At 38.5% G+C, this 22,651-nt stretch overlaps 1 protein-coding gene across 1 annotated transcript in view; it reads right to left on the bottom strand.

Moving 5' to 3' along the window:
* Window positions 1–941: 941 nt before the first annotated feature.
* Window positions 942–22,651, bottom strand: part of LOC124612682 (surfeit locus protein 1) — a 77,193-nt gene continuing 55,483 nt past the window's right edge. Inside the window, exons 6-7 of the mRNA XM_047141015.1 lie at window positions 11,399–11,542; window positions 942–1,118 (exon numbers count right to left, since the gene is read on the bottom strand). Of these exons, the coding sequence (XP_046996971.1) occupies window positions 1,049–1,118; window positions 11,399–11,542 (214 nt within the window). The 3' untranslated portion in view covers window positions 942–1,048. The remainder of the gene's footprint in view (window positions 1,119–11,398; window positions 11,543–22,651) is intronic.

Here is a 22,651-nt window from a genome sequence, read left to right as displayed (position 1 = left end):
TTAAGATTACTATTTTAATCCTACATTTTTATGTTAGGGCTGCTACTGGCACACTAAATTCTTGTAAAATCTCCTTGATAAAATGGCAGTAGAAAGTATTGCAGTATGATTATAAAAGTAGATTTTTTTGTAGAGTTTGCACGTTGTCAGAACCTTTGGTTTTATCGTGCGGAAAACTTGAAAATGGACCTCCAACAAATTTTACTATGCAAATGGGACCATATGCTGTATCCAGACACTTGCTCTTGCTTCACGCCACTATGGCAGATATTACTTTCCAAAAGTATTTTTATTTTCTTAATTACTCTGCATAAGAACTCCTCATTTAGTAGACTGTGTACTATAATTTCTGACTATTTTGCTGCTTCTGTCATTTAAGGTGTCTGAGCTGAGGTGTCCAAAACAGAAAAGGATATGCAGGTTATAAGTTTAGTGCCATGCAGACAGAGGGAAAGGGACGTAGGCCTTCCTTCATTGCAAGAGACTTGTAATACAGATAATGAAAAATTCAAATTAAAATCTGGAACCCAGCTTCTCCTATATATGTATACAATGTCTTTACCACTATTTGTACAACATATGAACTGAAAAGAACCTGCACCTGAGACCAAAACAGGGAGATGATATCCTCCACACTGACAGGATTGTTACTAACATCTCTTATTCTTCCCACTGCTCAATTTTGTTCAGTTCTGTCATCACAAGAAAAGAAAGTGAAGAAACACTGTAGATCAAAACAGCATTTCACAGGTTTGCAAGCTTGCCATAACATATATAAATATAAATTTTCTTCAAATCTAAATTTGGAATTTATTCTGCAGAATTCCATTAGATCAGGAATGAAAACCCATGATCCACAATGCTTCTTAATTGAAGTTTAATCAGCTGTCACTCCATAACTGGCATAAATTAATGGTTTATTGGTCTTTTGAACACTTATGTAAATGCTGTTTGTTCATTTTTATTAAGCATATCTACAACTGAAGGCACTATTATTACAGCAGAACATGTCACATGTAGGCATAAACACGTGGTTGTTAGTGGCAAATTAATATTTTCTCATCTTATGAATGAATGTTCGAAACCATATGATAGTAGTTGCTGCACTAAGGCCATACCTGAAAAACAAAAATTGTCTCTTATTAACATACAGAATAATCAAAATATGAACTAAATAAATGAGGTACTCTCAAGTTAACCATGTGAAGATGCGCTGAATGTTGATATGCAGAACGCAGTTAGATGATTACAGCATCACTACCATCAACAAAAAATTGCTTATTTTGAATCTTACTAAGAAGTGTCATTATGAGAAGAAAAATAAATTGAGTGACAGTACACAAACTAAAAGGAAGGAACAGAAGGAATGACAACAATTAGTCCAATACCATACAAGGTTGTTCCCCATCCCCAACATTGGTGCACATCTCAAAGATGAGAAATCAGACGCTATGTAAATAATGGCAGTATAAAATGCCCCCCACCCCTCCCCTCTATACCAGGACTATTACATGTTTCCAGTAATTCTTATATTGTACACTGATCAACACATTACACATCACATCAAACATTTTGACATGGTCCACAGTAGATCAAGGAATAACAAGGGGACACTGATTGTATCATTCCTTCAAATATAAGTATTTATTTGATGATAAAAAAAAAGAAAAATTCACTCAAGAAAGCTATGAACTTACGAGACACAATTGCTGGTCAGTACTTATCTCCAGGAGGTAAAAAATTACCACTGATGATACACAAATATAAAAACACAAAACTATTCTGGCTTTCGGAGCAATTGTTTCATTCTTGGAGAAGAAAGTGGGATAGGTTGTGTAGGGTTAAAAAGGAAGGGAAACTCACTCAGAACCCATCATGAGAGGAATTCACCTGTTATGGGGGCAATGGGAGACTAAGGTGGAAGGAGGGCAGAGGCCGAAGGTATGACTTCGGACGGTAAGTAGCACCCACCAATTATGTCTTATAATTTCGTAATTATTTACTAAAATATTCATTTTCTTTGGTATACCTGCGTCTGACAACAGGTATAAATTTAAAGTACACTGCTTCTGCTAACTTTTGTCAGTTTTTGACATCATCCAGCACACCAAGTGGTGTTTCTTTTCTTCTTTTTTATTTCCACTACACTTGTCATGAAAGTAAACTGCTCCGTCTCTGCCCCTGCAGTGTTGCTGTGTCAGGTACCTGCTGGTCTGCGGTCAAGGATCACTAATTCCATGTGTTTGATTACACTCTGTCCTGTGAACTCGTTCTGCTTTATGTTTAGTTGTGTCTGGCAATGCCTAACACAATACAAAATTGAGTGTGAAAGCTTGGAAACATACATTCTTCTTCTAAATGGCAAGTCCAGAAAATCTTGAAATGAACCAAATTTATTATGGAACAAATATAGCAGAGATACTGAGTCCCAGATAGACACAACAAAAAGACTGTCACATATAAAGCTTTCGGATAGTGAGGCCTTTGTCAAAAATAGATGACAAGTGCCACCCCCCCCCCCCCCCCCCCCACACACACACACACACACACACACACACACACACACACACACACACACACACAAGCGCGCAAGCATGACTGCAGTCAGGTAACTGAGGCCACACTGTGAGCAGCAGCAAGAGTGCATGATGGGAGTGGCGAGTGGGTGAGGGTAAGGAGGAGGCTGGGGCAGGGATAGTGGAAAAGGCAAGAAGTAAAATACTGGGTGCAACAGTAGAACGAGAGCTGTATAGTGCAGGAATACGAACAGGGAAGGGGTTTAATGGACGAGGACAATTACTAACGAAGGTTGAGGCCAGGAGGGTTATGGGAATGTAGGATATATTACAGGGAGAGTTACCACCTGCGCAGTTCAGAAAAGCTGGTGTTGGTGGGAAGGAGCCATATGGCACAGGCTGTGAAGCAGTCACTGAAATGAAGGACATTGTGTTGTGCAGCGTGCTCAGCAACAGGGTGGTCCACTTGTCTCTTGGCCATTAATGCTGACTGACAGCTTGCTGGTTCTCATGCCCAATTAGAATGCAGCACAGTGGTTGCATGTAGATCACATGATTGGTTTCACGGGTAGCCCTTTCTTTGATGAGGTTGGTGGTGTTTGTGACTGGACTGGAGTCGGTGGTGGTGGGAGGATGTATGGGACAGGTCTTGCATCTAGGTCTATTACAGGGGTATGAGCTATGAGGTAAGGGGTTGGGAGCAAGGGTGGTGTAGGAATGGATGAGTATATTTTGTACAGGTTTGATGGATGGCGGAATAGCACTGTGGGAGAGGTGGGAAGGATAGTGGGCAGGACATCCTCATTTCAGGGCATGATGAGAGGTAGTCAAAATCCTGGTGGAAAATATAATTCAGTTGCTCCAGACCTGAGTTATGAGAGAAATACGCCTCTGTGACCAGAAAGTAGGGGTGTGGTGGGAGACTGGAAAGATAAGGCATAGGAGATTTGTTTTTGTACAAAGTTGGGAGGATAATTACAGTCTGTGAAGGCTTCAGCGAGACCCTTGGTATATTTCAAGACGGACTGCTCATCACCGACGACCCCGTGTGGCTAGGCTGTATGGAAGAGACTTCTTGGTATGGAACGGGTGGCAGCTGTCAAAGTGGAGATATTGCTGGTGATTAGTAGGTTTGATATGGATGGAGGTACTGATGTATCGATCTTTGAGGTAGAGGTTAACATCTAGGAAGTTGGCTTGGGTTGAGTAGGACCAGGTGAAGTGGACCACCCTGTTGCTGAGCACGCTGACAAACATGACATCCTTCATTTCAATGACTGCTTCGCAGCCTGTGCCACATGGATGCTTTCCATCAACATTATATTTTTGGAATTGCACTTTCCCTGCAATATATCCTATGTTCTCGTAACCCTTCTGGCCTCAACCTTCATTAGTCATTGTCCTCAATCACCTAACCCCTTACCTGTTCTCATTCCAGCACTACACAGTCCTCATTCCACCATCGCACCCAGTCTTTTTACTTCTCTCCTTTTCCGCTACCCCCCCCCCCCCCCGCCCCCCCCCCCCCCCCGCCCTCCCCACCTCTTGCCAGCCCTCCGTCTAATCTGTAGCACTTCACTATCTGCCATCTCTACCTTACTATGCCTCCCCCTCCCTGCCCCAGCCTCCTCCTTACCCCCACCCAGTTGCTACTCCCATCATGCTACTGTTTGTAGTGTAGTCTATTTTTGACAAAGGCCTTACTGGCCGAAAACTTTATTTGTGATAGTATTTTTGTTGTACCTATCTGCGACTCAGTATCTAATGGTATATTGCCATCTCAAGAGTGACATTTTTGCTGGCTATGCATTTACTGCATATGCAGGACATCAGGCCTATGCTTTATTTGGACAAAACTTGTGTCATGCCAAATTTATTTGTTCATATGATTTTACATGACTCCAAAGGAAGTGAACACTTCCAGCACTTTTGTTTAGTGAGTACTGATGTGATATGTGTAGTGGTGATGAGTCCGTAAGAGCTGCAAATATAATACCTTCAGGCAACAGCGAATATTCTCTGTTGTGTTAAGGTGAGCTGTTAGCATGCAGGTTCTTGCATTCTCCCACGCACGCAATATCTCACAAGTGAATCTCATTCATAGATGACACAGTACAGTAATGATGTCTCTGATGTTATGAAAATTAGTTGTATAATTTTCTCATCCCTTACGTTACCAAGCAGGGTAATTTGACTATGAGCTAAGTATTTGGAGTTTCATGACTTTGTCCAAAAATAACTGGAATTGTATTCACACTCCTGACTGCCCATTTTTTTGTTTTTATAATTATTGATGGGATATATTGATGGGGTTGTGAGACTACCCCATTTGACAGGAAATGTCTTATTTTCTTGTTTGTCAAAAAATGAAGGTTTTACAAAATGCTTCCTCATTATCTTCATTATTTAAGTTTTCCATTGTTTATTTCTAATAAGAAAGAAATTCTGAAGGAATTTTTGGTAACAACGAAAAAAGTTCCTTCATCAATGTTTAGATTCAAAAAGCACTTGATTGTAGTTTTCTAACCTGAAAGTATAGAGAACAGCAGTGTTAAGAGGAACTAGGTGGTGCTCACTAAGAATTTTAATGGAGGTTGCAGACAAGCAACACAGATTGGCAGGAGAATAATTGGAGGTGACAGAAACTCAGCATGATTGAGCTGGCATTTGGACTCAGAAAAAGCAACATGGAGGAAAGAGCTAGAAAGAGCTTGATCTTTGTAAAGAGGCACTGAAAGCATGTGGTATTGAAATTCCAACAGTTGCTATTCTACCCCAGTTTTCCAAGTTACCAACACCAGTGTGATATCAGGATTGCAAAACAAGATTGTGTTGTCTAATGTGCAAGAAACCTGATTGTAATATAAACAGAAGAAAGACTTATTGTGAAGTGAATGTTGTGTAAAAATGTACCTGAATGAACAGTGCAAAAATGTTATTTTGAGGGCAAGTACTACTTTACTGCATTTACAGCCAAAATTATACATTTTTAATTTTACACATGTCCAATAATGAATTTCTCTTGTGAATGATATAAAATGTATTGCAATTTACATCTATGTTCAGCTTAAAGACTAATAATAATTTAGAAAACTGTATTTCAATACTAAATAAAGCTATTCATTGAAAATAACAGAATCTAAACACGTATGTTACACTAAATCACAAAACTGTCTAGAGGTAGTCAAAATACAGGTTATCTCTGAATACATTTATTTTCATTACAAAATACATAAATAGCACGCAGCTATAAACTTTTAGAATGTTTATACTTTTTTTTCCAGTCCATATACATAAGTGATTTTGGCTGTTTCCAAAGTTGAAGTAAAAAAAATAAAATACTATTTTTTTTCCTTGAGAAATTCTTGTAATTTTAGTTTTTATTAATCTTCATGATGACTGGAAATAATTTTCTTTTGGAAAGTACTCCACCATATTTTAAATTAAAGATAAAGATGTGCAACATGTCCTTTTTTTTCGTTAACATTTTGAAATTATCACTAAGTGGCAATTGTGTAAGGCAGTGAGATGACATTGATCTGCCTATTTTTGTGACGACTGGTACAGTTTTGCCCCTATTCCTAGAAGTGCTGTTTCATTTCTCATTACGCCACCAGTCCATTTCACTTTTAGTATTTTTCTCCACAGTCCATCTCATAGCTATCCGAGTATTTTGCCTTTCTTCTCCACGTCTACGATTCACTACCATGCAACATTCCAGACAAACTATTTAACAAATCCCTTTCTTTAGTCTATCATAATTCTTTTTGCCATCATAAAACCTATCACATTTTCAGAAGCTCTTTTACCTATAAACATTCTACTTATTTCCTCCACATAGCTTCAATTACTTGTCACCAAACTTCTTAGGTAACCAAAATATTTTACTTTTTCCAAGGTCTTCCCTTACAAAGATATTTTGACAGAACCTTCATGTTTCCAACATTTTTCCATATTCCATAGTCTTTTCTCACTCTTACAATCCTCTCCATCCTAGATTTTAGTTCCTCTTGTGATTCAACCAACACTGCTTGATCATCTTCATACTTAATTGTTTTTATCCTTTCTAGTCCTTAATCTGTTAGCATAAACATTGAAAAGCATAAGTATTGAAAACTGTTGATGACAAACAATACTATTTTCTTCCAATAGCTCTCTCATTTGTTTCCTCATTGTCCATCTTTACTGACATTTTATTTACACATGATACAAGTGTAATTGTAACATCAGGCTCACAGCGAATGAGCTGACTAACCTGCACTAAAACTCAGCAATTTCAGGACACTCTATTTGCACTGACATTCAATTCTCCAGATTTCAGGGACTGCCAATAGACAAGAAGCTCTTGTCAAAGGCACATATTCATAACCTCCTCAGAAATTGAGTGCAAGTAGTTTATAATTAGAATACAGTCAACAGCCAGAAAGAGTGATGTTTATCTACTTTGTATACTGTGATAGGAGACAATGGGACAACTAAGGCACAAAGAGCAATTTTAGCCCAAAGACAAGACACCAGGACCATCTTTGATGTCAATTCAGGTACCTCATGTTAACAGAACAGAGGATTCTTACACAGAATCACAGTAGATCTATTTGCTTATGAGATTTGTGGTTGATTGCATGAACTTATTCAAACAAGCAGCAGCATTCACTCAGTTAAAAAACAATTCAGAGGAATGATATTATACGCTGCAAACATATCCATAACTACTATTCTAAAAGGATGCAGCACTCAGAAATTTACATTTTCAATAGGCTTTTGAAAGAGTTGAAGGCTGTTAGTGATCAACCAGAAGGTCTTCAAATTGAGGCTGAATCTCTTTCTCTTAGAAACCCCACTTCACCGCATGAATACTTCTGGTACACTTAACTGCAATTCAGTGAACTGAAAGAAAAATCAGACACTACTTTCAAAATGCGAGTACTTCAGTGGAATACAATTGAGTTATGGTAACTGCAACAAACTAAAAGGAATTGAAAAAGCATGTAAACTGTTGATGTAAAGAAGTTTCATACTTTTCTACCTAAATCATACCTCCAGATTTGCATTGGTTTTCCCAAAGTGATACATCCAAATGCTAGGACATGTGTAACTTACTGTCAATGTTGACAAGTTTCCCTTCCACTTGTTGTTATTAAGTTTTATAAAATTAAGTACATTCTTACCCTATATGTTTAATTATTATTGTTTTCATTGTTATTTAATGGTTTATATTTTCTTTTCCTGTTAAGCTTTTCTTGCAGAATTTATAGCTTCAGACACTCATGTGAATGGTCAGTATATTATCATATTTTCAGTGAAAAAGCGTTTTATAATTGTAAATTTGGCTTGTTCCACATTGTAATGAAAAGTCACAATTATGGTCCAGGAAGATACAAATAATTAAACTTAACTATTGTGAATATTCTTCTTGTTCTGGGCCTTTATCCCATATACCATGAGGTTGGCATATTATTTTATGGATTTGGCAATGTTAGTGGTAGAGGGTAGTCAGGTGCCCTTCCAAGTAATAAATCACATGAAATTATTAAATAGTGAGTTAAATAATTGGTGCTGTAAAGTCATATTTTACAGAAAAATTAGGGTAACAAAAATAGGTAGTTAAAATTCAGAAATTAACAGTAGTTAAAGCAAAATCTGCAATGAAAATTGGTAGTAGCTCACAACTTCAAGTTCAATTATTTTGTAAGATAATTAGTTTCAGGTAATTTAAAATATGTTAAGAGGAAGCCACCTTGTAGAATTTTGCACAGAGCATAACTTAATCATAGCTAACACTTGGTTCAAGAATCATGAAAGAAGGTTGTATACCTGGAAGAACCCCGGAGATACTAAAAGGTATCAGATAGATTATATAATGGTAAGACAGAGATTTAGGAACCAGGTTTTAAATTGTAAGACATTTCCAGGGCAGATGTGGATTCTGACCACAATCTATTGGTTATGAACTGGAGATTGAAACTGAAGAAACTGCAAAAAGGCGGGAATTTAAGGAGATGGGACTTGGATAAACTGAAAGAACCAGAGGTTGTACAGAGTTTCAGGGAGAGCGTAAGGGAACAATTGACAGGAATGGGGGAAAGAAATACAGTAGAAGAAGAATGGGTAGCTCTGAGGGATGAAGTAGTGAAGGCAGCAGAGGATCAAGTAGGTAAAAAGACGAGGGCTAATAGAAATCCTTGGGTAACAGAAGAAATATTGAATTTAACTGATGAAAGGAGAAAATATAAAAATGCAGTAAATGAAGCAGGCAAAAAGGAATACAAACATCTCAAAAATGAGATCGACAGAAAGTGCAAAATGGCTAAGCAGGGATGGCTAGAGGACAATTGTAAGGATGTAGAGGCTTGTCTCACTAGGGGTAAGATAGATACTGCCTACAGGAAAATTAAAGAGACCTTTGGAGAGAAGAGAACCACTTGCATGAATATCAAGAGCTCAGATGGCAACCCAGTTCTAAGCAAAGAAGGGAAGGCAGAAAGGTGGAAGGAGTATATAGAGGGATTATACAAGGGCGATGTATTTGAAAACAATATTATGGAAATGGAAGAGGATTTAGATGAAGATGAAATGGGAGATAAGATACTGCGTGAAGAGTTTGACAGAGCACTGAAAGACCTGAGTCGAAACAAGGCACCGGGAGTAGACAACATTCCATTAGAACTACTGATGGCCTTGGGAGAGCCAGTCATGACAAAACTCTACCATCTGGTGAGCAAGATGTATGAGACAGGCGAAATACCCACAGACTTCAAGAAGAATATAATAATTCCAATCCCAAAGAAAGCAGGTGTTGACAGATGTGAAAATTACCGAACTATCAGTTTAATAAGTCACAGCTGCAAAATACTAACGCGAATTCTTTACAGACGAATGGAAAAACTGGTAGACGCGGACCTCGGGGAAGATCAGTTTGGATTCCGTAGAAATGTTGGAACACGTGAGGCAATACTAACCTTACGACTTATCTTAGAAGAAAGATTAAGAAAAGGCAAACGTACGTTTCTAGCATTTGTAGACTTAGAGAAAGCTTTTGACAATGTTAACTGGAATACTCTCTTTCAAATTCTGAAGGTGGCAGGGGTAAAATACAGGGAGCGAAAGGCTATTTACAATTTGTACAGAAACCAGATGGCAGTTATAAGAGTCAAGGGGCATGAAAGGGAAGCAGTGGTTGGGAAAGGAGTGAGACAGGGTTGTAGCCTCTCCCCGATGTTATTCAATCTGTATATTGAGCAAGCAGTAAAGGAAACAAAAGAAAAATTCGGAGTAGGTATTAAAATCCATGGAGAAGAAATAAAAACTTTGAGGTTTGCCGATGACATTGTAATTCTGTCAGAGACAGCAAAGGACTTGGAAGAGCAGTTGAATGGAATGGACAGTGTCTTGAGAGGAGTATATAAGATGAACATCAACAAAAGCAAAACGAGGATAATGGAATGTAGTCGAATTAAATCGGGCGATGCTGAGGGAATTAGATTAGGAAATGAGACACTTAAAGTAGTAAAGGAGTTTTGCTATTTGGGGAGCAAAATAACTGATGATGGTCGAAGTAGAGAGGATATAAAATGTAGACTGGCAATGGCAAGGAAAGCGTTTCTGAAGAAGAGAAATTTGTTAACATCGAGTATAGATTTAAGTGTCAGGAAGTCTTTTCTGAAAGTATTTGTATGGAGTGTAGCCATGTATGGAAGTGAAACATGGACGATAAGAGAAGTTTGTGGCACAACTTGACTAGAAGAAGGGATCGGTTGGTAGGACATGTTTTGAGGCATCAAGGGATCACAAATTTAGCACTGGAGGACAGCGTGGAGGGTAAAAATCGTAGAGGGAGACCAAGAGATCAATACACTAAGCAGATTCAGAAGGATGTAGGTTGCAGTAGGTACTGGGAGATGAAGAAGCGTGCACAGGATAGAGTAGCATGGAGAGCTGCATCAAACCAGTCTCAGGACTGAAGACCACAACAACAACAACTGGGAAGTCAGAATGCTTAGCTTTCAAATGTTGTATATCATTGTGTTGGATTCTGCCTATAAGCTCACAGTTTTTTCTTCTCCCCTCCACATATCGAACTGTAGTATTATTTTCAATTAATTATAACTTTCAATTAAAATAACCCATAACCAAACTAATGGTATCAATGGAACCAGTACAATGAGAAGAATAAACTGAACAATTGAACTCTGCCTGATAACTGATCTGCAGGTTGTCATGTAACTATCATATGTTACAGAACTGTATCAGAGATACAACAAACTTCGGAAAAATCAATAACTATTAGAAGACAATGACATAACAGATGTGGAGTAACCAATTATTACACATCATCAGGAATATTAAATTCGCCAAAACAAACAGAGTCAATTTTGGTTAAGATGCCCTGTGTCACTCTGACACCATCATGGGAGGAAATATAGCTCAAGGAATGAAAAAGGTTACGTGAGGTGTCCCCTCTCTCTCTCTTCCCCATCTCACTGTCATTATGTAGGAATTACCTAATTATCACTAATATGAAGAACGAATAAGGAAAGATCTCCAATTAAATTTCTAATTTAACATTATTGGACTTAATGTTCTAGCTATCTGAAAAATGTTTTTATAAGTACAAGTGATAAAGTGAAGATTATCTCTGAGGACCAATTCACAGCTGAATTTTTCACTAATTACTAAACAAAAAACACTGTCCTGTGTCTGCAGCACTGTAAATTCGGCATTTGCCTCAGCACACAAGATCAGTCCATGAAAGTAATTGCATGATTTCTTGAAAATGGTTGCAAATACTTTCTCAGAATCTAGCTGCATTATCACAGATATTCATTGTTGTTTTTTGGATAATCTGTAAACAAAACATCATTGCCAACAGCACAGTTACTCACCAAGTTAGTATGTAGGAAAGATGCTCATTTCTTAATGTGACCCTTGTCTGTCCTCCTTGTGGGCCACCAGGAACACTGCTTTCTGCAGAGGCATCAATGAATATTGGATCTGTTTGAAGTACTTCTGCCATTGTCTCCACATCTCTGTAATGAAAGCCAAAAGTTGAATTCCATGACAGGTCTTCAACACTACAGGCACTTCATATCAACACTGCTGATTTTAGCCTGAATCATGTATGTTAATCATTTACTGTTTGGCACTAATGACATTAAAGAAATTACTACACTGAACACAGTATGTCACTTATTTATAGTTTCCAAATAAATAAAGCATAGCTGTTGTGATTAACACAGAATACAGTGGACAAATGATCTTGCATTTCTTCCTGTATTCTCAGTTTTCTGGTGAAATTCAGTTAAATCTTGAAATAACTGTTGCTCAATCTCATAACTGATATCCTGAAATACAGCTTTTGACTGAGACAGAATTCTTATACAATCTTTTGAGTTCCAGGACTGAAGAGAAAGAGGTACAAGGTGTCCAGTTACAGAATCTTGTGACTTCTCCTAATCTCTGTAGTATGGAACTAGTTGTCTATGGAATTCCTAGCACTGCCATTCATCTACTTTACATACTACTTGAGAACCGAAAATATCATATTAGAACCACATACAACTGAAATGGCTGCCTTATAGAAGATTCAGGAATTTTCAAGTCCCTCACAGCTTTATCTTTTTGTAAGTCCATCACACTCTGAATGCACACAAGTTGGTCTTGCACAGTTATAAGTTCTTCTGTATAATATATATGAATTTCATTTATACCCATAACTGGAAAGTGAAATGATAATATCAGCATTCATAAGAAAATTAAAAACAGAAAGCCATGTGAGCTTAATCCTTTACATTTCTGAGCTAGTTTGTACTGCAGAACAAGTTTTTCCAACACCAACATTTTAATTTCACACCCGTAGATACTTATTATGTATTTTGACATTCTTTCCACAATTATGTATCACTCCACATCAATGAACTTTGATATGCAGACTGAATAAGAATCTTTTCATAGTAACCAACTGAATATAACACAGTGTGCAGGTCTTATCTGAGGCATCCAATCACAAAAAGGACTTGCATAACAATATTCCATCACAGAATGAACAAAACATGTAGTATATGTGTGGGGATGAGGGAGGTTGTTGTCCACTCCCGATGACAATGTACAGGTGGTCCTGCAGGCAGGACTTGGCAGTTGGGTACCCAGGTCTGACTTTAAGTGATGAAACAGGAAATTAGGTCAAAAGAGAGAATATATTTAAGTGTATGGGATACATGGGATGTACCTAAGGTAGAAAGTTACCCAGTGTAGGCCAGTCTAGGATGTAGAACAAACTAAATATAAATAAATTGGGCAATGGGAGAGGAGGTGGCTCTTGTTAAGTTCTGCCAGCAGCCAGTCATGGGGCACAGAGCCAGAGGCTCTGCCTGTCAACAAAAAAAGTCTAGTCTGCAAAACCCTCCAGAGTCACACACAAGCTACTGATTATTATTATTATTATTATTATTATTATTATTATTATTATTATTAGTGGTGGTGGTGGTTTGTGGGGCACTCAACTGCGCAGTGATCAGCGCCCGTACAAAGTACTAGCCACTGTCACAAATGATGATGATGATGATGATGATGATGATGATAACATAAACACCCAGTCCCTGGGAAGAGAAAATCCCTAACCTGGCTGGGAATTGAAGCCGACCCTTTGATCGAGAGGCAGCAACACTGGCCACTAGACCACAAGCTGCAGACCAATCAAATTGATGGCATGAATTTGCCAGCAGCCTCAGCAGAGGGATGAAGGCATCTCTTGTAAGCAACTTTAACTGTACAGAACTGCAACTTGGGTCACACGGGCAGAGCTGAAGTTGCTCTGGGGTAAACTTGTCAAGATTTGACTGTGATCTTTGAAATACAATTTTCTAACCAATTTCCTAAAATATTCCTTGACTGGCTGCCACCCTGTACAACGTAACATAACTACTTGGAGTTATTGCATTATCTTCCAAATTCTTTAAACAGAAATTATTTGCATGAAATGTAGCTTACTTCACAGGTAAACTAAATTAAATAGATTTTCATATGAAGGGATTGCAAACACAGATGCAAACAAACAAAAGGCAATACAAATGCTAACTTTTGCAACCAAAGATATTTTCATGCAGTAAAATAGAAAAAAATGGTTGGAAGGAACACAATTGTTCAAGAACTAAAATAGAAAGTCACCCACAACCCCATGATAAGAGGAAAAAGCTAGCGAAAAATGAGATTCAAATCATGTGATGTTAGAAATGACAGATAGGGCAGCTGACAAATGAAGGAGTAGGCACAAGAAAGTGATATCCCTCAATTTAGTAAGAATTAGTATGATCACTTTATATCTAACATACTTAATGCACCACATACTGATAGCAAACAGTTGCACATGTATTGCTAGAAAACATTGTCTACAACATAAATTGTGTTGTCTCATTGCATTTGTGTTCTCGTGTCTGAAGTTAAACTAGCACATAACATGCAATGACTCAAAATATGTGGGTTAGCAGTTCCTTCTGCTAATCCTTTCAAATCAGACACAAAGAGAGTCAAAGTAACAGAAACAATTGCACCACTACAGAGAATAGGGAAAAAGGAATAAAATGGTGAAAAATAAGAGAGGCAAGGAAAGAAAGGGAAGCCGTCAAAATAGAGTGATGAAATAGAAGAACATAAATATAGCACTGTTCAGCTTTATGCATCAAAGTTTATCCTGAAATAGAAAAACATAAATATAGCACTGTTCAGCTTTATGCATCAAAGTTTATCCTACCTTTTTTCCTGAAGTTTCTACCGTTGTTACATTAGGTAATCATAAAGATTACTCCCTATAAATGAACCATTCATCTGACTAATGTCTGGGTCACTTTCATTTTATTTCAGAACAATGAGTACAATATCTTCAGTGTTTCCTTTCCTCTGCTCATTTGTCTGCCTATTCCTTCTCCTTGTTATCAAATGCTTCCAGCATCATTCCTTTTATTTTTAATAGTTTGTGTGCTTAGGATCATTACTCAACTACAGTACAGGGTAATAATGAAGTCCATAAAATACCTTAAAAAAATTGATACAGATAAATGGCCAAGAAAAACAAAATAAATGATACAGTATGTGAAAGACACACCCTTGAAGCTTTTTTTTTCTTTTTTTACAATGTTTAATAATGTTCTGTGTGTGTGCACCCTTTATCACAAGACATACATCTGATTGGGTAGCCCAACTATAACCATAATCTGCCCAACACATCAGGAGTGACATTAAGAACAGCTGCTGTGATGCGGTATTACGAGTCTTTGAGATTTTATGGTATAGGTGGAACATAAATGCCATCCTTGATGTAAACTCTCAAGAAAATATCGCAAGGCATCAAGTCCTGTAACCCTGTTGGCCACTCAAGCAACAACAAATTAGCAACCGCAACATAACCTAAACCTACCCAGCTATGTGCAAGTCTCATTCTGGTAACCTCATACATTACCCTGGAAAACTGGAAGGGAGGGGCACCACCTTGTTGAATGACAAAAATTCCATGCAGCATGTTAAGATAAGTGACCCCTGACAGATCTCTAGAGGAGGAAGGGTCTGTAGATTGCCTTGTTGGCCATAGCACAGAACACATTAATTTTATCAGTACCCTAGACATGTTCAACAGTTGCATGTGGATTCTCTGTACCCCTTGTGCTTGTGTTGTGTCGGATGACCTTTCCTTAAGGACAAAGAGGGACTTTGTCACTGAGGATTTATTTGCTAGTGAAGTTGTCACTTTCAAGATAGTAGTAGTATAATGCAGAACTGCAGACAACACAATTTATTGTCATAGCTTATGGTGTGCAGGATCTGCATTTTCTACAGCTTCACTCTTAATCATTTGCGAAGGATTTTCCGCACTTTTGGCTGAGAGATGTTCAATTTTGCACTAACTTGATAGGTAGATGTTGTGACATTTCGCAACATCATGTTCTGACATGCCTGGTCAGTCCTAATGTTCCGCATTGCACAACCAACCATCATCCTCCAATTTCTTGTGCCACTTCACTATGCTGTTATAGACTGATGGTTTCTCGTGAAACCTGGCCCAGTAAGTTCTTTGCACACTCACTACCAACTGGCAATGAATTAACTGTAGCAGACAAAATGCTTTCTCTGCCTGGTTCAGCACCATTTTCAACAACTACAATTGGTGGTCCTAACTGTTGGTGGTTTTCCAAACTAGCCTGCTGGCACCACATTGTTGAAAAAATTTGAGAGTTTATCTTTCACCCACTGTACCATTTGTTATGTTATGTTTAGAATTCACCTATGCTGATTTTTTTTAAATGTTTCATGCACTAAACAGTTACATTGTTACTCTACAATTCACCATTATGTGACTGTCATAGGCTTCTTCAAACCATTTTCTCTAACAGCGCATGGGAAAAATGAACATTTAAATCTTTCTGTACGAGCTCCAATTTATTTTATTACAGTCATCATTTCTCCCTATGTAGGATGACAATAGTAAAATATTTTTACATTCAGAGGACAAAGTTGGTGACTGAAATTCTGTTAAAAGATATTGCTACCCCAACTCGCTTGTCGATCTGTGACACTCTCGCCCCTATTTTGCTATAATTCAAAACAAACTGCCTTTTTTGGACTACTTCGACGTCCTCAGTCAATCTTGTCCGGTAAGAATCACTTACCACACAGCAATACTCTAGCAGAGGATGGACAAGCGAAGTGTATGCAGCCTCTTTACAGACCTGCTGCATCTTCTAAGTTTTCTGACAATAAAATGTAGTCCTTGGGCTGCCTTCCCCACAACATTATCTATGTGAGTATTCCAGCTTAAGTTGTTCATAATTGTAATTACTAGGTATTTAGTTGAATTGACTACCTTTAAATCAGCGTGATTTATCGTGTAACTGATATTTAACAGATTTCTTTTTGTATTCTTGTTGATGACCTCGCACTTTCCCTTATTTAGAGATAATTGCCTCTTTTTGCACCATACATATATCATGTCTAAGTCATTTTGCAATTGGTTTTGATTTTTCTGATGACTACTAGCTTGTAAATGACAGCATCATCTGCAAACAATCTAAGAAGGCTGCTCAGATTGTCTCCTAAATTGTTTATGTCTATCGGGAACAGCAGAGGGCTCATAACACTTATTTGGGGAATGCCAGATATCCCTTCTGTTTTACTCGATTATTTTCTGTTGCTTACTATAATACTGTGCCCCTTATGACAGGAAATCATGAATCCAGTCACACAACTGAAGCAATATATACTGTGCCCTTTCTGACAGGAAATCACAAATCCAGTCACACAACTGAAGCAATACTCCATAGGCATGCAATTTCATTAGAACAGTGACAAAAGCCTTCTGGAAATCTAGAAATATGGGATCAATCTGACATCTCCTGTTGATAGCACTCATTACTTTGTGTAAATAAAAAGCTAGTTGTGTTTCACAAGAATGATATTTTCTGAATTCATGCTTACTATGTGTCAATAGACTTATCTTCGATGTAATTCATAATGTCTGAATGCAGTATATGTTCCAAAATTTCTGCTGCAAATCAACGTCAGTAATATTGGTCTGCAATTCAGTAGATTTATCCTGTTTCCTCTCTTGAGTATTGGTGTGACCTACGCAACTCTTCAGTCTTTTCATACGGATCTTTCATCAAGTGAGTGGTTGTACATTATTCCTAAATAATGGGGACTATTGTATCAGCATACTCTGAAAGGAATCTAACTGGTATACTGTCTGGGCCAGGGGCCTTACCTTTATTATGTGATTTAAGAGCTGCTTTGCTATCTAGGTTACTCATGGTGACAGGTGTTCATGATTCGAAACCTGGAATATTTACTTTGTCGTCCTTGGTGATGGAATTTGATAAACCATATTCAGGAATGCTGCTTTAGAAGTATCATCATCAGTAACATCACCATTGTTATCACACAGTGAGGGTAATTATTGTGTCTTTCCGCTGGTGTACTTTACATACGACCAGAATCTCTTTGGATTTTCTGCCAGATTTGAGAGAGAGTTTCATTATGGAAAGTATTAAAAGCATTTCACATTGAAGTTTGTGCTGCATTTTGGGCTTCTGTAAAACTTCACCAATCTTAAAGGTTTTGCGTTCTTTTAAATTTGGCATGCTTTTTTCGTTGCTTCTACAATGGTGTTCTGACCTGATGTAATTTCTTAGACTTTCCCAGTGATTTGATGACATCTCATGGAAATCGGGTTTTCTGCCGGATATCAGCGTCTTCCAAACACGATATTTCGACGTCATTACTTGACGTCTTCATCAGGTGTTCCCTGAGACTGGCTGCTTGCTAGACCGGGTCACATATTTATGCCTGCCTGGTGCCTGGTGTTCTGTTTGCCCTTCCCTAGTCGGTCCGCGCCCGCGAGTCGCGCTGTGTTCCCTATTCCGTCTGCGCCCACTCTGGCCGCCTCCAACTGCGGTCGAGGCCACGAACTGCGAAGAGAACTCGAGGAAGCGCTGATTATATGGGCAGTACAGAGGGCGCCACTGTCGATCACGTGGCGTCGGCTATGAGATTGTCTCTGGTAATGCCAACATTCTTGATTGAAAGTAATCGATCATCACGCTTGCAGTGCAACGCTGACATCCAAGTTTTATCCAGTTTAACACCTTCGTCTTTCCTGTTAAAATTATTACGATGTTTATCAATCTCGATAGCCTCTTTATAGAAGCGTGCATAATAATGCGAGGTTTTTGATATGACGCTCGTCTTGCTGAATTTTATTTCATGATCACCTTCCTGGTAAACATGTTCCGCTACGGCCGATTTATCCATGTCACCCAGGCGGCAATTCCTCTTATGTTCAACAAGACGGGTGTTCACACTTCTCCTTGTGGTACCGATGTAAACCTGTCCACAACTACAAGGAATTTTATATACCCCCAGTGTAGCCAAAGGGTGCCGTGCATCTTTTGCCGACCTTAAAAATTCTTTTATTTTTCTGGTGGGTCTGAAAATAGTTTCCACCCCATACTTGCCTAAAACTTTCCCAATGCGGTCTGTGACCTTACTAATGAATGGAAGAGAAAAACTTTTGCCCTTGAATGACTGTTGTTTGTCGTTACTCCTGATTCTCTGCCTAGAGCGAAGTGCTCGATCTATATCCTTGCTAGAATAGCCATTCTTCACGAAAGTTGACCGTAAATGTGCAATCTCATCTTTTAAATAAACAGGTTCACAAAGTTTGTATGCCCTGTCTACCAAAGTTTTCATTACACCTCTTTTTTGTCTAGGGTGGTGGTTTGATTCTATGTGTAGATAACGATCTGTATGTGTGGACTTTCTATGCACCTTATGGCCCAACGTTCCGTCCCGTCGTTTAATCACAGACACGTCCAGGAAGTTCAATTGCCCATTCCTTTCCGTCTCCATAGTGAATTGGATTTTCGGATTAATGCTGTTTAAATGTGTCAGGAAGGCATCCAACTCCTCTGGTCCGTGTGTCCATACTACGAACGTGTCATCGACATAGCGATACCATCTGGCTGTTCTCTTACTGGCAGTCTGCAACGCCCATTGTTCAAAAGTCTCCATAAATAAGTTAACCACAGCAGGACTGAGAGGACTGCCCATAGCCACCCCGTCAATCTGTTCATAAAAGTTATTATTGTATTGAAAGTAGGTTGTGGTGAGGCAGTGTCGGAATAATGCCACAATATTGGTAGGAAAAATATCCGCTATGCATAAGATAGCTTCGTTTACCGGAATCATGGTAAATAACGACACAACGTCAAAACTGATGAGGATATCATCCGAGCCCACGCTCGTATCCTTTAACTTGTCAATGAAATGAGCTGAATTTTTAATATGACTGTCCGTCCTACCAACATAAGGCTGCAGCATTGAGGCAAGGTATCTAGCTAACTCGTGTGTTGGTCCGCCTATAGTGCTGACAATTGGCCTCAACGGAATCCCAGGTTTATGAACTTTGGGTAAGCCATAAAGTCTAGATGGGTACGCTTCTGTTTTACAAAGCAGCTTCTTATTGTCAGAGCCAAATGAAGACGCTTTCACCAGTCGATCTGTCATTTTTAAAATCTTCATAATCGAACAACAGTCGTCCAAGAGCAAAGTTTTTCTTCCGTTCATTAGTAAGGTCACAGACCGCAATGGGAAAGTTTTAGGCAAGTATGGGGTGGAAACTATTTTCAGACCCACCAGAAAAATAAAAGGATTTTTAAGGTCAGCAAAAGATGCACGGCACCCTTTGGCTACACTAGGGGTATATAAAATTCCTTGTAGTTGTGGACAGGTTTACATCGGTACCACAAGGAGAAGTGTGAACACCCGTGTTGTTGAACATAAGAGGAATTGCCGCCTGGGTCACATGGATAAATCAGCCGTAGCGGAACATGTTTACCAGGAAGGTAATCATGAAATAAAATTCAGCGAGACGAGCGTCATATCAAAAACCTCGCATTATTATGCACGCTTGTATAGAGAGGCTATCAAGATTGATAAACATCGTAATAATTTTAACAGGAAAGACGAAGGTGTTACACTGGATAAAACTTGGATGTCAGCGTTGCACCGCAAGCGTGATGATCGATTACTTTCAATCGAGAATGTTGGCATTACCAGAGACAATCTCATAGCCGACGCCACGTGATCGACAGTGGCGCCCTCTGTACTGCCTATATAATCAGCGCTTCCTCGAGTTCTCTTCGCAGTTCGCCACTTTACCTCCGAGGATGTCTCCCGCAGTTGGAGACGAAATGTCAGGAGAGAGTTTTATACTTCAACCACAGCCTATCAGCCCGGAAGTTTTAAGTGAAGGGAATACCATTGATGTCAAGAAATTAAAACTCTGCTAGTGCAATATACTAATTTATCACACAAGCACTACACATTCTGACAGAGATAATACTTTGAAAAACCCTTGTGCACATTTATTTGCACTAAATATATCCTCCCTGTGCTCTTGATTCAATGCCCTATGATTTTAACACAGAAGTAATCTAATACACAAAAATTAAAGCAATAGTAATGATTAACCAAAATAGCCAGCATGAAATGCCATTTTGCTAAAGATTTTACTGTAGAATATTCATATCATCAATCACCATGTGCACTAATATTTTTAATTGTCTTCTGAAAGAAAACAGTACATAAATTAACAAGAACATAAAATGAAATACACTTTTCATCACACTCGTTTGTTTGCATGTGGCTGCACCACTCATGGTCCATCATGATGTGGTGGGTCATGTTTTCTACATCCACGCTACAGCGCTCATGGTCTTGTTGGCATATATGTCAGCTGCTGGTGAGACATAATAAGCAGGTGGAGGTCATCACCCCTCTCAGTGTTAGTTGTGGGGACAAGCTGCGTCATCCAGCATCTATGCAGTGTTCATGATCTTGCTCTCGCTTGTTCATTAGCTCTTGACTTGTTGAAGATATCAAGTCAAACACACTGCGCTTAAGTGTCTGCTCACAAGTGACATTTTGAGAACTGGCAAAAATAATATACAATCTTAAAATTTTTTATAAAATACCTTTGTGGCCTAGTTATCACTACAGCATAATGAGATTCACAGTCTGTCTGTCTTCTTCTTCTTCTTCTTCTTCTTTCTGCTGTGCTTTTCCACATTTTAAACTATGTTCCATCTCCTTTTTGTACAGTACACATGTATTGTGTTTGGAATAGTTGTGAATTTTCTGTCTTGTTCGGCTTTCCCATCACAGCCTTGCTTCCTTCTTTTTTCTTTGCTATGACTTACCTCTGTTTACTTTCTTTTTCTAGTATTTTGGTCTATTTTCTTTAATTTTGTTATCAATCTCTGCAATTTTCTTTGTTTTCATTCTCTGCAATTTTCTGCATAATTTCATCTTCATCTATTGTGCATTCTTCCTCTTACAGATGCTGTTTCAAACTGATGTATCTCACAATGAAAACAAAAATGAAAACAATCAATTATAGATAAATTATTTACTTGGATAGATAAAAAATCTACTCACCAAGTGGCAGCAAAACACACACATACAAGACTGTTGTGACTGGCAAGCTTTCGGAGCCAGTGCCTCCTTATTCAGGTAGAAGGGTTGAGGGGAAGGAGGAAGGGTGAAGGAAAAGGACTGGAGAGGTCTAGGAAAAGGGGTATATTTCGGGAAAGTCACCCAGAACCATGGGTCATGGGAGACTTGACCATATGGGATGAGAAGGAAAGACTGGTTGATGGAGACTGCATCGGACGAGATTTCTTGTGCCTGAAGGAGGAGCCACTGGCTCTGAAAGTTTGCCGATCACAACAGTCTTTTATGTGTGTGTCTCCCACCGCTTGGTGAGTAGATTTTTTATCTATCCAATTAAATGACGTACCTCACAGGAGGAGATTTATTTTTTTTTTTTTTTTTTTTTTTTTTTTTTTTTTTTTTTTTATTTTGGGGGGGGGGGGGGGGGGGGGGAGAATAAATATGGAACAGTGAATTACCAATCAAAATATATGTTGGTCAGTAAGAAAGAAAATTAACTCTTCACACACCACAGTTAGATCAAAAACTATTTCCTGTAAAGAAACTTATTCTTTACCACACAATGAACACAAAAACGTACTCTTTCTTGTACTTCACTTAGTGTACAGGTCCTCGTTTTAGTGTCTAGCAATTATACCATTTGATATGGCCACTAGTCTCCACAATCATGCACCTACCATCTTTGAACACAATATCATTGACATACACTTATATTTTTCTACTTGTTCTTTTAGCATTCAGGCTATTGTTATCTTCAAAACTATTCCATTCTCTAATGTGGCACTTCAGCCACCAGTTCATTCAACATGCAAGCTGCCATTTGGCTAATACAGTCCAAAGATCACCCTAAAGCAACAGTATTTTTCAAACTTGTGAACATATGGTTCTTACAGAGTTAGACGATTCTAAGGAGGGTCGAACAATTGTTTTGGAAGCAATCTCTCTTACAAAGTAACTGCATTTGCCTAATACCCATCAGTGAACCAAAGTCACCTCCTACTTTACCTATGACTGAGCTTATGTCATCATTCCATTTCATACACGCACAAATACTTACCAACAGGTATTTGTACAAAATTGTGACTCACTAATACTGCTAGTTATAGGATACTATGTTTTTCCATGCTGTAGAGCACAAAACT

This window comes from Schistocerca americana, chromosome 1 (genome assembly GCF_021461395.2).
Source record: "Schistocerca americana isolate TAMUIC-IGC-003095 chromosome 1, iqSchAmer2.1, whole genome shotgun sequence".
Classification (NCBI taxonomy): Eukaryota; Metazoa; Arthropoda; class Insecta; order Orthoptera; family Acrididae; genus Schistocerca; species Schistocerca americana.
Note: the sequence above shows the minus strand (reverse complement) of the source record. Positions and strands in the feature narration are given on the sequence as shown.